This window comes from Geotrypetes seraphini, chromosome 19 (genome assembly GCF_902459505.1).
Source record: "Geotrypetes seraphini chromosome 19, aGeoSer1.1, whole genome shotgun sequence".
In the NCBI taxonomy this organism is placed as follows: Eukaryota; Metazoa; Chordata; class Amphibia; order Gymnophiona; family Dermophiidae; genus Geotrypetes; species Geotrypetes seraphini.
In genome coordinates, this window is record NC_047102.1 from 26,699,299 (window position 1) to 26,714,112 (window position 14,814).

Below are 14,814 nucleotides of genomic sequence, written 5' to 3' on the forward strand. Positions count from 1 at the left end.
TGCCCCTCGTATTATGATGTCATAATGCCTCATTCCATCAATGTCTGAGAGCCAACCTCATTGGTGATGTCACAATGACTTGGTTTCCCTATACTTGTGCCCATTTACTAGGTGCATTTGCTGCATTGAAACAAAAAAATATGACAAGAAAAGTGTGGAATAACTTGTAAGTTTCATGGCTCCACATTATTCTCTTCTTGGTTGGACTGAGAACTTCTCAGCTGCCCCTCGTATTGTGATGTCATAATGCCTCATTCCATCAATGCCTAAGAGCCAACCTCATTGGTGATGTCACAATGACTTGGTTTCCCTATACTTGTGCCCATTTACTAGATGCATTTGCCTCATTGAAACGAAAAGTGTGGAATAACATGTAAATTTCATGGCTCCACATCATTCTCTTCTTGGTTGGGCTGAGAACTTTTCAGTGGCTCCTCGTACATCTTTCTTTTCCACAGAGAAAGTCCTCTTTAATCCACAGACAATTTTGCAGTTTGTGATGAAAATTCCCTACCTACAACTTAACCTATAAAATAGTTTGCTAGAGTCCAGAACACTTTGACACTGACAGATGTTGCTTTTGGCTTCGATTCTTGCCATAAGTGGATTTCCCAGTCCTTAATGAATAGGATCCTTTATGCATGCATAAACAGATATACAACTGTGTTGCAATTACATTTCCATGTTTTATTCCTTTCTCTTTTATCTGCATACATTGGCTTCCCTTGTCTTTCTTTAACCATCTTGTTGTCTTTTGATGCATTTACTAAGACTCTTTTGCTGAACCCACCTACTTCTTAATATTTGTCCGATAACATTCTACTGAGACCTCTTCCATCACTTGCTTCTCTTACTGTTGTGTTGACATCACTAGAAACTAGTTACATTAAAACCTTGGTTTGCGAGCATAATTTGTTCTGGAAGCATGCTTGTAATCCAAAGCACTCGTATATCAAAGCGAATTTCCCCATAGGAAATAATGGAAACTCGGACGATTCGTTCCACAACCCCAAAACTTTAATCCAAAATACAGTACCGTACGTACTTGTATTGCAAGACATCGCTCGTTTTGAACTGCAGGTGAATTGGGCGTGATGCTTTTATTACGTTCAGCCGCTCTCGGCATGAGATATGCGTATGTTATGCGCGCTTGAACTGCGGGTGCTTGTATTACGTTCAGCCATGATTAGCGATGCACGTATATTGAATATACTTGACATGACGCGTGTGTATGTGCTCGTATTGCATGACAACGCTTGTTTATCGAGTGAAAATTTAATAAAATGTTTTGCTCGCCTTGCAAAACACTCGCACACCACGTTATTCGCTATCCAAGGTTTGACTGTGTTTAGTTTTATTTATACACTGTTTCCTTTAACAACCTGAATTTTCCTTCCAATCCACACCAACCTTATTCTTCCCTTATACCATCCAATTCCCAGCCTATAACCTCTGTACCTAAGCTGATTCCTATTACATTAGTGATTTTTATTCCGCCATTACCTTGCGGTTCAACTACACCACACTACCTGACTTAACCACTTTATTAAAAAAATAAAGTTTATTCAATGATATGGGGCTCATAATCAAAACAAAAATACATCTAAAAACCCGCCCAAGTTGGCACTTGGACAAGCTCAAAGACAGGTCGTTCAAGTGCCGATAATCAAAATGGATTTTTAGACATAGCCAGAGACTTTTTAGGCCCCTGAATGCCACTGTGTGCCCAGAGCTGAAGGGGGTTAGCATGGGATGTGGGCCAACCTAGACATAGTCATACTGCAGGGATAATTGAAAGCTTTACGAGGCTACCTGGACTAAACTTATACGTTGACTTAGAAGATGTAAAACCAGGTCTAAGGTCCAGGTTCTGTATAGATCGGGATGCCACTGAGCTGATCGTGGCAAGGGAATCTCCCTGCTGTGATCAGTTTTGTGGCCACGGCAGAGAACCTGTTCCCCCCCCTCCCCAGTGAAGACTGTCGGCAGGAGGGATGTACAAAAGCCACTCCCCCACCCCGAATGTCTGCGGCAGGAGGAGTGCCTAATTCTTCCTTCCGCCACCTTGCTGAGATATCCACCTGGAAAATCTGGTAACCCTACCCAGGTATAAAGTTAGATGGAAGGCCTCCAGGTTCTGTAAAATACCTTCTGTTATTGACCATAGGATTCTGTGCTTGAAGGCGATAGAATAGAAGTGGTAGTCTCCTGCCCAGGATTGGTAGTATGGAATATTGCTACTCCTTGGGTTTTGGCCAGGTATTAGTGACCTGGATTGGCCACTATGAGAACGGTCTACTGGGCTTGATGTTCCATTGGTCTGACCCAGTAAGGCTATTATGTTCTTATAAAGTTTAACAAAGAAGCAACTAGCTCTCCAATGAAGGCTATTGACAAAATATTCAAAGTCAAGAAAATAACACTCCATAGATCAGACTTGTCCATGCACTCATTTTCTCAGTGGTCAGTTATGGATCCAAAAGCTGGACACTACAGAAACAAGTCAGACAGAAGATTGATTCATTTGAGCTTTGGTGCTGGAGAAGGATTTATGCATGCCGTAGACTGCCAGAAGAACTAACCAATTGATTCTGGAAGAGATCAAACCGGCCATATCACTCGAAGCCCAAATAATGAAGTTACGACTGTCTTATTTGGTCACACCATCAGCAAAGAAAGATCGTTTGAGGCAGGGATCTCAAAGTCCCTCCTTGAGGGCCGCAATCCAGTTGGGTTTTCAGGATTTCCCCAATGAATATGCATTGAAAGCAGAGCATGCACATAGATCTCATGCATATTCATTGGGGAAATCCTGAAAACCAGACTGGATTGCGGCCCTCAAGGAGACCCTAACTTTGAGACCATGATGTTTGGGAAGATCGAAGGAACCAGCTGAAGAGGGTGATCTGCAATGAAATAGCTGGAGATGTTGAAAATAACCATAGGGATAACGCGGGAGGACCTCACCGAACTAGCACAAACCCAATTTCTTTTTAGATCTGTAATTCATCAAGTCACTAAGACTCGAACATGAGTTGATGGCACCTAACTAACTGACCATAAGCAAAATCCCCTCCTTTTGGGAATATTTGAGTTATAAAGAAAGAAATAAACTTGATGAATTAAGCCCAGGGCCAATCCAATCATTAGATAAGCCTGACTGGTGGCCTAAGGGCAGCAGCAGCAGCATCTGGGGAGAAGTAGGGGGAGGGGGCAAAGAGCAAAGCTGCCGTCAAAACAAAAAATGGTCTTGACAGCCACAGAAAGAAACAGGAGGTTTCCTAGTCCATTTTCCCAAATTATTCTGGGAGGGGTGATGGGGGTGTGACCATGATGCTGGGGGAATGGGGTGTGTGCAAAGTTGTAGGTTTCCTAGGAGGGCATCCTTGCACCATCCTGGTTAAGCCTGTGCTTTGGTCTAGTCTGGTTACCTTCTTTGCAGAAAATGTAACAACAATGGAAGGAAAGAAGGCAAAACCACTCGACAGACACCTTCCTAATACCAAAAAGCTTCCCAGCCTGAAACTGTGATTAGTCTAATACATTTTTAGAGGCTGCAGACTGCTCCAAAGCCAACTTGGAGCCTAAGAGGACCGATGCAAGACTCTGGATCCAGGTCACTATTTGAGCTGCAGTGCTCTGGGCCCTTCCCAGCCCTCCCTCGGTGAAAGATCAGCTCATGAGTTGTGTGTTGAGCCTGTTATCTATTAGAGGTGCAAAGTCTACAGATGTTAATCACAAGATATCAAACAGAAGTGGCATGCTTTCCTTCCCTGCTCCAGTATAATCAATTTAGCTAAGCAATGCTGCACAGGTGAGGTTGCAAGCTAAAGGGCATCTAGACCAACTTCCTTCCAACCCGGTGAGGACGTCCGGTTCTCCGTGGATTTGGCATGGGCTCAAATCCCCAATCCCCCTTCCTTTGCTTCCTCTCAGCTCTAGGATGCTCGCTGGACCCTACCGCCCTTTGCGCGTCTCCGAGCGCCCCCTGGCGGGCAGGGATGAGAGCGAGCGGCCCTCTCCCAGGAGACGCGTCCGGGCTCCGAACATGGCGGCGGCCGAGGGCGAGCGGGATTCGTTACCTGCGCCCTGGTCTTACGGGGTTTGCCGAGACGGCAGGGTCTTTTTCGTAAAGTAAGGGGTTTATTTTTCGGGGGGTCCCCGAAGTGGGGTTTTTTTTTAAAGCGCACTTTACAAGTATCTGTTCCCCCCCCTCCCGTTATGTTTTCGTTGTGTCGTTTTCTTTGCCACTGCTAACAGGTGCATGACTTTGGATTCTTCTTTTCTTTCGTTTGCTAGTGACCAAACTCGCTCGACTACGTGGTTGCATCCCCGCACCGGTGAACCTGTCAACTCTGGCCATATGATACGGTCAGGTGGGTGAAGGGAAGGAAAAGACTCCCCCCCCCTCCATGATTGCTTTCAGGACCTATTTCGTTTCGTTTCGGTTCTGCTCCGAAACATTCGGTGGGGAGCCGAGTTTTCACAAAGTTTTTGGTTTTCACTTTCTCCTCCTTGTTGTTTTTTCCCCCCCCTTGCTGTTCCAGATCTGCCCCGAGGATGGGAAGAGGGCTTCACCGAAGAGGGAGCCGGCTACTTCATCGAGTGAGTATGGACTTCCTTTGGGAACGGGGAGACCTCCCCCCCCCTCGATTTGGGATGGACGTGTCACCTGTTGTCCTTTACAGCGGCTCCGGGCTTTAGTCTTTTGCTGTCCCCCTCCCCCCCCCCCGAAGTTTTGTGCAGTTTGGGAGGGGGAAGTGGGCCGAAATCTTTGTCGTTTCGTTTGCTGGAAGCTTGTGGCTTCTCTTGGTTACTGTGCTGGAAGTTTTTGCAGGTTGCTCTTTGTCCTTTGAGAACCTGCTGCTTTGACATTGTTGACTCGAGCTGCACTAGATGGATTTCAGGTTGGAGGGGTGGAAAAAGGGGATCACCCTGGAGCTATGCAGATTAGCAGGCGCGGGGGCTTGCACCCCTCCCCCACCCCACCCCACACTTGTTGCCCAGTTTGCAAAGTGCGTTGGTTAATGCTGCACCGTCTGCTGAAACCTTGGGATTTATTAACCCCTTAAGCTAAGGAGGTCATAGATTTCAGAATTATTATTATTTTTTTTTACAGCGGAATCCACTTTTCCATGTTTATTTTGACCTTCATTGGGTTTTAGGAACAAATGCTTGATGGTGTGAAGGCAAGGCCGTGGCGTACTGTCACTTTAACTCAGTGCCATCTTTTATTGGGATATATTGAAGGGTTCTCTTTCTGTGATATATAGTATGTGAGAACCACGACACTGTTTTAGGTCAGAGCATTGCCTCGAGCACTATCTTTCTGATTTGGGTGAAACTTATGCGTTTTGCTGTTCTTTGTACCCTTTAATAATGTCTATTTTTCCCCCCCCTGTAGTTATAATTCACTTTATTAATATAGGTTGAAAAGTGAAAAAAGTATTATCATAAGATACCATTAAAAATACACCTAGAACAGTGGTTTCAAACACGCGGCCCGGGGCCACATGCGGCCCGCCAGGTCCTATTTTGAGGCCCTCGGTATGTTTATCATAATCACAAAAGTAAAATAAAACAATTTCTTGATCATATGTCTCTTTAGCTATAAATGACAATATTATTATTATAAGACTTAGCCAAAAGGAAAGATTTATAAACTATAAAGAGTTTGACCTCATGCAAAATTGTCATTTCTTTAATAAGACATGAACTATTTTTTTTTTCTGAGGCCCTCCAAGTCCCTACAAATCCAAAATGTGGCCCTACAAAGGGTTTGAGTTTGAGACCACTGACCTAGAACATAAGAATTTGTCTTGAAACCCTAATGCACAAAAGAGAAAAATGTGTACAAGTTTAGATAAACTGCTTTTGATGTACCACAGGCAAGAAATCCAGACAATCAACTTGTCTACTTGACCACTTTAGCACAGTGTCTCTCAAACTGTGTGCCATGGCACAGTGGTATGCCCTGAAGAGTTTCCTGGTGGGCCACAAGATATTCCAGAATTTTACTTTCTTTTTAAAAATTCCCTGCACGGGTGTACACTAGGATAGATGACATGTACGTCACACATGCAAGAGTCTGTCAATGTTATGTGCGTAAGGATACAACCGCCCAGACAAGCGTCATTCTTGGACGTGACTGGTCCTTGAAAATTAATGTCAAGTCATCTTATTTTTATTTTTTTATGCAGCGATCGAGGCTTTGTTGCCGTTTGGCTCTTCTTATCTTCGTAAACTTGGATTTTCAGCTCTGACAGAAATGAGATTGAAAACAGAGAACGCCCACAGACTTGGATGCTTGTCAACTTATTGAGCTGCGTTTTGAGTTACTTTCCACTTAAAAACAAGCACATCCATCGCATTGATTAGCGATTCTAGTCTACTTTAGTTTCACCGTTGTTACAATTATCCATACGTAGCGAAAAAAAACTTTAAATAACTCTCAAATTTAATTTTTTTTTTAAAAAATCTTTATTCATTTTTAAAACTTACAATAAGGGCTCCTTTTATCAAGGTGTGGTACGGGGCTTAGCGCGTCGGACTTTTCATCATGCGCTAACCCCCGCGGCAAGCCTAAAAACTAACACCTCGTCAATGGAGATGTTGGCAACTAGTGCGGCAGGCGGTTGAACGCACGGTATTCCGCAACCGCCTACCACACCTTGATAAAAGGAGCCCTAAGTGTGTCAACAAATAATATTTTAACTTAAATACAACACTTAATATTCTGCAATAATCCATTTTAAAAAACTTATCTCCCCCCCCCCCCATTCCAAATCAATTTTTAAATCACATAAATTCTTTTTTAACAGAATCAACCTCTTCCCCCCTCCCCGGACATGCACCATTAAAGGGGGAAAAAAAGGGTATTTACCCATTACGATAATTTATTAATGGCTCCCAAACATCTTGAAACTTTCTCAAATTAGTTTTTTGTTGGTCATGCAATTTTATAATTTCAAGTTATAGTGTGCCGTGAAAAATATTGGCTTCATTTAGGGCTGTGCATAATAGCGCATGTTAAACCGCCGACCGCAGGCAGTAGTTTTTGGCCAACGCGGGGGTTAGCGCATGATGGAACATCGCACGCGTTAACCCCGCTAGCGCGGCTTGATAAAAGGAGCCCTTAGTGTGCCAGAGCTGAAAGAGTTTGAGAGAGCTCTGAGGGTCACAGTAGCAGGGCTTGCTCTCTTTCACTCCCCCTCCTCTCTTTCCTAATCAATTTTGTATTTCTACCCATTTCCCCACTGTCCTGTCGACTCTTCTCACACCCTTCCGTATAAATTAAGATCGTCAGCTGCTTAGACAATTGTTTTTGATAAGCAGGATATGAAGACCCAAAATAAACTTGGAAACTTGGTATGAGAAGAATTTGCATGCTTTATCTCCACTGTATGCAAATCTATCTCATGCATATTCATTATGAGTACCCCGGACTGGGTTGAGAACCCCTGTGCTAGGGGAAATGGTTCAGGAATACATTTGTTTTTTTTCGTTTGCATTATTGATTTACTGCCTTTCTGTGGTACAGCAAGGCAACTTACATATTACATTCAGGTACACTGTAAACTTCCAGCACAGATGGTATAGTGTCTTAGGTATATTTTAATGGTATCTTAACTCCTGTGGTAGTCTTGGCAGCCATTTTGGCTGAGGAACCTGTGGGGGTCAAGAGTGGGGATTGCTATTTCCCAGAAGACTCTACTAGATCACCAGGTTGTTTGAAGGTAGACCCTGGGAGGGCAAAGGGGTTGGGTGGCTGGCCAGCCAGCCAGCCTTCTTCCGGGGGAGGAAGTGTTGTGGCAGTGGCTCATAGAGAATAACATGGTAATAGAATTTGTCACTGTCCTTGTCCCCATGGATTACCATGGGAAACAATCCTGTGTCATTCTTTAGTATCTATCTCAACTTCAGTCCTTCTACATCAGCATTCTTCAATGCAAGGCTTGAGGGTCAGTGGCTGTGTCCATCCATACTCTGTTTCTTATCTGAGCCAAGTATATGATAATGAAGCTATTGTGACATCACTGAGATTGGCTGTTAGGCATTGGTAGAATGAGGCATTATGACATCACAATAGGGAATCTTCGGGATCCCAGTCTGCATGGATTCACCAAGGGTAGGTCCTGCCAATCCAATCTCATCAGCTTCTTTGACTGGGTAACAAGAAAGTTGGACTTGGGAGAGTCTTTGGACGTCGTGTACCTGGACTTCAGGAAAGCTTTTGACAGTGTCCCACACCGCAGGCTGCTAAGCAAGATAGAATCGATGGGGTTAGGAGAGACACTAACTGCATGGGTCAATGATTGGCTGAGTGGCGGACTTCAGAGGGTGGTGGTTAATGGTACCCTCTCTAAAACATCGGAGGTGACCAGTGGAGTGCCGCAGGGCTCGGTCCTGGGTCCACTCCTTTTCAACATATTCATAGGGGATCTGACTCAAGGGCTTCAAGGTAAAATAACACTATTCGCCGATGACGCCAAACTATGTAATATAGTAAGTGAATGCAGTTTACAGAATTATATGGCGCAGGACCTGCTTACATTGGAAAGTTGGTCCTCAACCTGGCAGCTAGGCTTCAATGCTAAGAAATGTAAGGTCATGCACCTCGGAAGCGGAAATCCATGCAGGACGTACTTCTTGAACGGAGAAACTTTAACTAGGACTTCAGCAGAACGAGATTTAGGAGTAATCATCAGTGCAGACATGAAAACTGCCAATCAAGTGGAGAAGGCTTCATCTAAGGCAAGGCAGATATTGGGTTGTATCAATAGAAGTTTCGTCAGCCGAAAGCCTGAAGTCATAATGCCGTTGTACAGGGCCATGGTGAGACCTCATCTGGAGTACTGTGTGCAATTCTGGAGGCCACATTACAGTAAAGATGTGCGCAGAATTGAATCGGTTCAACGAACGGCCACCAGGATGATCTCGGGGCTCAAGGGTCTCTCGTACGAAGAGAGACTGAACAAATTGCAGCTCTACACTCTCGAGGAACGTAGGGAGAGGGGAGACATGATCGAAACATTTAAGTACCTCACGGGATTGTGTCGAAGTGGAAGATGATATTTTCTTTCTCAAGGGACCCTCGGCCACAAGAGGGCACCCGCTCAAACTCAGGGGCGGAAAATTTCATGGCGACACCAGAAAGTATTTCTTCACAGAGAGAGTGGTTGATCATTGGAACAAGCTTCCAGTGTAGGTGATCGAGGCAGACAGCGTGCCAGACTTTAAGAATAAATGGGATACCCATGTGGGATCCCTACGAGGGTCAAGATAAGGAAATTGGGTCATTAGGGCATAGACAGGGGGTGGGTAAGCAGAGTGGGCAGACTTGATGGGCTGTAGCCCTTTTCTGCCGTCATCTTCTATGTTTCTATTAATATCTGCTCTGGATACCAGACTGTCATTCTTTAGTGTCTATCTAACCTCGGTCCTTCTACACCAGCATTCATCAATGCAAGGCTTGAGGGTCAGTGGCTGGGCCCATTCATACTCTGATTCTTCCCTCTCTCCTTAAAGAATGACAAGGGGATGGTTTCTTGTGGTTATCTGCGGGGGATGGGGACACCGTGTCATTCTCTTAAGTGGCTGGCCATGAAGCATTGATTTCAATTCCATCTGCAGACTTGATTTTGGTTAGCCTCAAAAGTTATGCATGTAAAGGGTATGGGACTCGATATACCACTTTTTCCTGTGTGGTTACAATCAAGTTTATTTAAAATATTTGATATGATCGCAATATCCAAATCCACTGCGATTTACAAAAATTAAAAATAGAAAAAATAAAAGATCGAACAAACAGGACATAAAAAACAGTTATGACAAAAAATGCAATTGAGGGGGAGGGGGGCTAAAAATAAATTGGATTAAATACCATTCCAAAATAAATAAAGCAGTTTACATATTTTAGACAGTCCCTGGGGCAACAAAATGTTAAGTGATTTGCCCAGAGTCATAAAGAGGTGGAGTGGGATTCAAACTCATAACCTCAGGGTGCTGAGACAACTTCTGTAACCAATAGGCCTCTCCTCCATGTGAGCTTGCCCCCCTTACATTTATAAGATATTGTAGGCTGATTTGTGGTAAGTGGGATAAAAGTTTAGTGGGTAAATGAACAAATAAATAGAGAGAGTACTTAAGCGTTCTGTAGGAGCGTGCTTAGGTGTCTTTTGCTTACATGTACACGTGTTTACTCGCCTACAAAAGCGCTATATTCTGTGAATTTATATGTGTAAGGGGGGGAGGGGGGATAAATTTAGGCACCCAGAGTTATCCGTCGCTGGTAATGCCAGTTTAGAAATATGGAAAACAAGAAAAGTGGTGAAAAAGGCCTTCAAGGTTGCAGCTGTATTTCATTGTAACCAGCTCTCAGATGAACTTAGAACTGATACAACGTTGTTAACGTTTGGGAGGATTTAAAATTGTATCGCTTTCCAGAGTAGATAAGTAAGACTATACGGAGGAAGAGGGAATATATTTATATTTTGTTTCTTCTTTTACGTTGTCTTTCTGTTGTTTGTAAACCTTCTTGAATGGAATACCAAAGAGATTTATTGATAAATAAATCGGGTCATTGAAAAACTGAAGAAGCTCGTATTCCTATCCCAACCTAGAACTCCTCACAATTTTAAGTTCTAAAATATTTTTCAAATAACTAGTTTTGTAATTTTGTTATAAAAAACAAACAAACCCATAAAGAGTTCTGTGTTTTATTTTAAAATTTAGCTTGTGCGCTCTCAGTTGTAGCTCAGGGTAAGTTACTTTGCTACACCAGGTATTTCCTGTCCCCAGAGAGCTTACAGTCTAAGGGCTCCTTTTATCAAGCTGCGCTAGCGAGGTTAATGCATGTGACTTTTCATCACGCGTTAACCTCCTCGCTGGCCATAAACTACCGCCTGCTCAAGAGAAGGCGGTAGCGGCTAGCGTGTCCCGTGGTTTAGCGCGGCTTGATAAAAGGAGCCCTAAGTTTCCTTTTACTAAGTTGCGATATGCACTAATGTGTGCTTACTTCAGCTGCCACACTCTGAGTGGGCTACTTGTGGCCTGTCCCACTGGGGCCTTCCGTCTGCTGCATCACTGATGACGCAGCAGAGGGAAGCCCTGATGGGCAGGCCGCAAATAGCCTGTTCAGAGCGCTACATCTGCCTGCCAGTCATTGCCGCTGCTGCTTTAGGAGGCCCGACTGTTTGGCAAACCTCACGGGGGGTGGGGGATAGGTGCAGCGGTTGGTTGGGAAGTGCCACATAGAGAGTTGGGAGACATGGAAAGCTGCTGCACAGGGGGCTGGGAGGGAGGGATGGAAAGTTGCTGCACATGGGAAGAGAGAGAGAGAGGAATTGTTGGGCATGGGGTGGAAGAGAGGAAGGGAGAGTTGTAAAAAGGGGTGAGAGGGAGAAATCCTGCTAGGGTGGAGGGCAGGCAGAGATGGTGCATGGGGTGAGAGAAAGAAGTGTTGCACATGATAATGGAGGGAGGAAGGGAGAGATGCTGCATGGAGGGGAAATAGAGAGGTTTGACCCAGGGCAGAAGGAGAGAGGAAGAGAGATGGTAGACATTGGGGAAGAAATGTTGGATATGGCGTTGGAAGGGAAGGTAAAGAGATGGAAGATGGATGGTGAGCATAGAGAAAAAAAGAAAACAAGCGAGATAACAGAAGACAAAACAGAAACCAGAGCCTGAGACCACCTTGATTTGAATAATAAATTGTCCAGGCAACAAAAGGTAGAAAAAATAATTTTATTTTCTATTTTGTGAATACAATATGTCAGATTTGAAGTGTGTGTCCTGCCAGAGCTGGTGTTAGCGAGTGTGAGCTAGGACCTAACGGAGAGAGGAAAAGCCTTTTTTTTGTTTATTTTGTATACAGCATAGCATGGGCATTGGAGAGGACAAAGGGAGCGGGGTGAGTGAAACCCGCCAGGATGTTTTGAAAAAAAAAATTGCCTAATTGGGCAGGAAAAGTGACTCGGGCAGCACTAGTGGTAAGGGCTCGCACAATAATGGGAAAATTAGCAGGTAGTCATTAATTAAAAAAAAAAAAAAATAGAAAACTGTAGTAAAAATAAAAAAAAAGCCTTAGTGTACGGGAATGACCTGCGTAAACATGCACTAAGCCTACTTTTTATCACAGTTTGGTAAAGGGCCCCTAAGCTTGGATCTGAGGCATTGGAGGGTGAAGGTTGCCCAAGGTTAGAAGGAACAGCAGCAGATTTTGAATACTGGTTTCCCTGGTTCTTAGCCCATTGCTTTAACCACTAGGATACTTGTCTACTCTACCTCCATTCTTAAGTTGCTAGATAATCTATTTCATCATGGCAGACCACTCTCTGTCTTGTAATTACCAAAATAACCCCCTCTTTTACTAAGGCGTGCTAGCCGATTTAGCGTGCGCTAAATGCTAACGCTTCCATTAGCATGCACTAAATTGGCTAGCCTGCCTTAGTAAAAGGACTTCGATATTCTCAGTTGGTAGTGAGTTTGTCTACAATCCAGACAACAGTTGGGTTGGCGTCATACCTCATGAAAGCCAGCATTAATAATTTCAACATTTACTCATGCCTGAAGAGCAAGTGGAGGTGTTCTAGATATGGTTCCGCAACAAAAAAATTCTTAACAGCTGTATTTTACACTTGCACTATTCTTGTAAGAAGACCCCAATATGGAATGGTGCAGTAGACAAGGTGGAAGGAGCACTATTTGCCTGCATCATCGAATCAAAAAAATTGCATCCAGTAGGAAAGGTCAAATTTGGTGCGTGAAATGTAGATTGACAAAAACTTTATCACAGAATCAACCTGACTCTCCATCTTACAGTTAATCTGTTAGAACCCCCCAACTTTGGATAGTGAAGCTCAGTTGAATCCTGACTCCTTCCAACATGGAACTCTCATTCCTCCCATCCATAACGGCAGTGTTTAATGCAGATAAATTTTTAGTAAATTATCCTTTATCCATCCTTCAACCTGCCGATCACATTCCTCCACTAAATGGACTAACAGTTTGACTATCCCTTACAAAAAGAAAATATATCGTCCCCAAATCATATAGTGGTGAACCCAGTGGGCAAAGAAATATCTTGAATAGGATAGGTGATGGAGGAGAGCCTTGTGGTATACTGCATTTTTGTCTCTTAGGGTTCGAAAGAGCATTGCTCCTCTTTACCCTCCAAACCTCTATGATCTGTCCTTGAGGACGGTGCTAAATAGCAAAAATATTCCAGTTAACACCCGTTTCATTCATTTTTATGAACACATTCATGAGTTGACGGTAGTAGAGAGGTCAGATCACATCTGAAGGGCTCCCCTGGGTCATTGAAGAATCGCAACCAGCATTTTAATATAAACTTGTCTAATCAAAATCAAAAGGTGTTTAGGATATCCTTTCATGAAGAACACAATTATTAATACTGGAAATATAATTTTTAGGGATTTACAATCTTTAGCGTACATCGGGGGTCTTTTACTAAGGTGCACTAGCGAATTTAGCGCACGCTAAATGCTAATGCGCCCATTATATTCTATGGACGTGTTAGTATTTAGCGCACGCTGCATCCGCTAGCGTGCCTTAGTAAAAGATCCTGATTGCTATCGTGCCTTAAAAAATTTACTACGTGCCAAGTCACTTGAATACACATTCATCTATGAATTCATATGCATACAATTGATTTTCTTATGTTAAAATAGTTCAAATGCCTGTTCAAATGTTTTAGTAAAATAAATCGCTGAAATTAAAAAAAAAAAGTTTTCAGATTTTTTTTTGACTTTTTTTTGATTTTCAGGCAAACTCCTTTTGTTTTGGTACACGTCTAATAATTTAAATGCATTGTCACTCTAGTTTGAAGCCTAACTAGTTTGTATATAAATTGTAGTTTGTTTTTAAAGTCCTTTCTCATCCCTTGTCTCTGATTCATTTCTCATTCCCCTGTACTAATGTACGTTCGCACATTTAAATATACCTTGGGCTGCTTATTTTTTTTTTACAGTGATGATCAGCTTTCCTCCTGATATGAGGGGGAAGAGATAATGCGGCAGAGAGAGTGTGAATAATTACTGTGGCCAAAGACTAATATTCCTACTATTTCAAAATTTTGTCATTTTAATTTTGTCTTTGCTCCTCTCTATGATATTTTCTCCAACACTTGGATAGATAGCTTTTGAATTCTGTTTTGGCTAATGCTCTGGAGTTATTTATGTAGCCGATTGGTTAGAAAAATATATCGTCCCCCAAATCACATATTAGAAATTTGTCCAAGGTGTCTTAATTTTAAAATTGGTATTGCCGTAGTCTGTTGTACTGTAGCAGAATACAGTAATTGAAAGGTGGCAAAGTTAATAATGTAGCAGGTATAATAACAGGAATATGGCATGACCTAATTTTTGACTAGTTGGTGACTAGTGAAACCTACATATATTGCTGTTAGCCACTAGCATGAAAGCATTTTTCTTTTTTTGCTGACTTGCTGCATGAGCGACATTGGATCTTGCTGTTACTGTGGCATCTTTATTGTGTTAGAGAAGAGCTATCTTATGCGCTGTCTGACAAAATTATTCTCCCAGGGAATCTTGAATTAGATGGATAAACTTATCCATGCTTTCAAGCGCTCTGCTGTGGGAATGGCTTTGGCTCCTCTTCAAATTCAGTCAGTTTCTTGCTCAGTGAGTGCCCCCCTCCCTGTGTTTTATAACTAATTCTGTGAATGGGAAATTGGATTTTGCCAAGAGACTGCGGCTGCTGTAGTTACATCATTGCAATAACTTTGCTAGAAAGCTAGCCATTTATCTATTACCATATATACTGGAGTATATG

At 43.0% G+C, this 14,814-nt stretch overlaps 1 protein-coding gene across 3 annotated transcripts in view; it reads left to right on the forward strand.

Annotated features, from left to right (window-relative positions):
• The first annotated feature begins 3,872 nt into the window (after positions 1-3,872).
• Positions 3,873-14,814, forward strand: part of PLEKHA7 (pleckstrin homology domain containing A7) — a 437,534-nt gene continuing 426,592 nt past the window's right edge. For all 3 annotated transcript variants that reach the window (XM_033928326.1, XM_033928327.1, XM_033928328.1), the window contains exons 1-3: positions 3,873-4,134; positions 4,300-4,376; positions 4,548-4,605. In XM_033928326.1, coding sequence (XP_033784217.1) covers positions 3,944-4,134; positions 4,300-4,376; positions 4,548-4,605 — 326 coding nt within the window. In that variant the 5' untranslated portion in view covers positions 3,873-3,943. The remainder of the gene's footprint in view (positions 4,135-4,299; positions 4,377-4,547; positions 4,606-14,814) is intronic.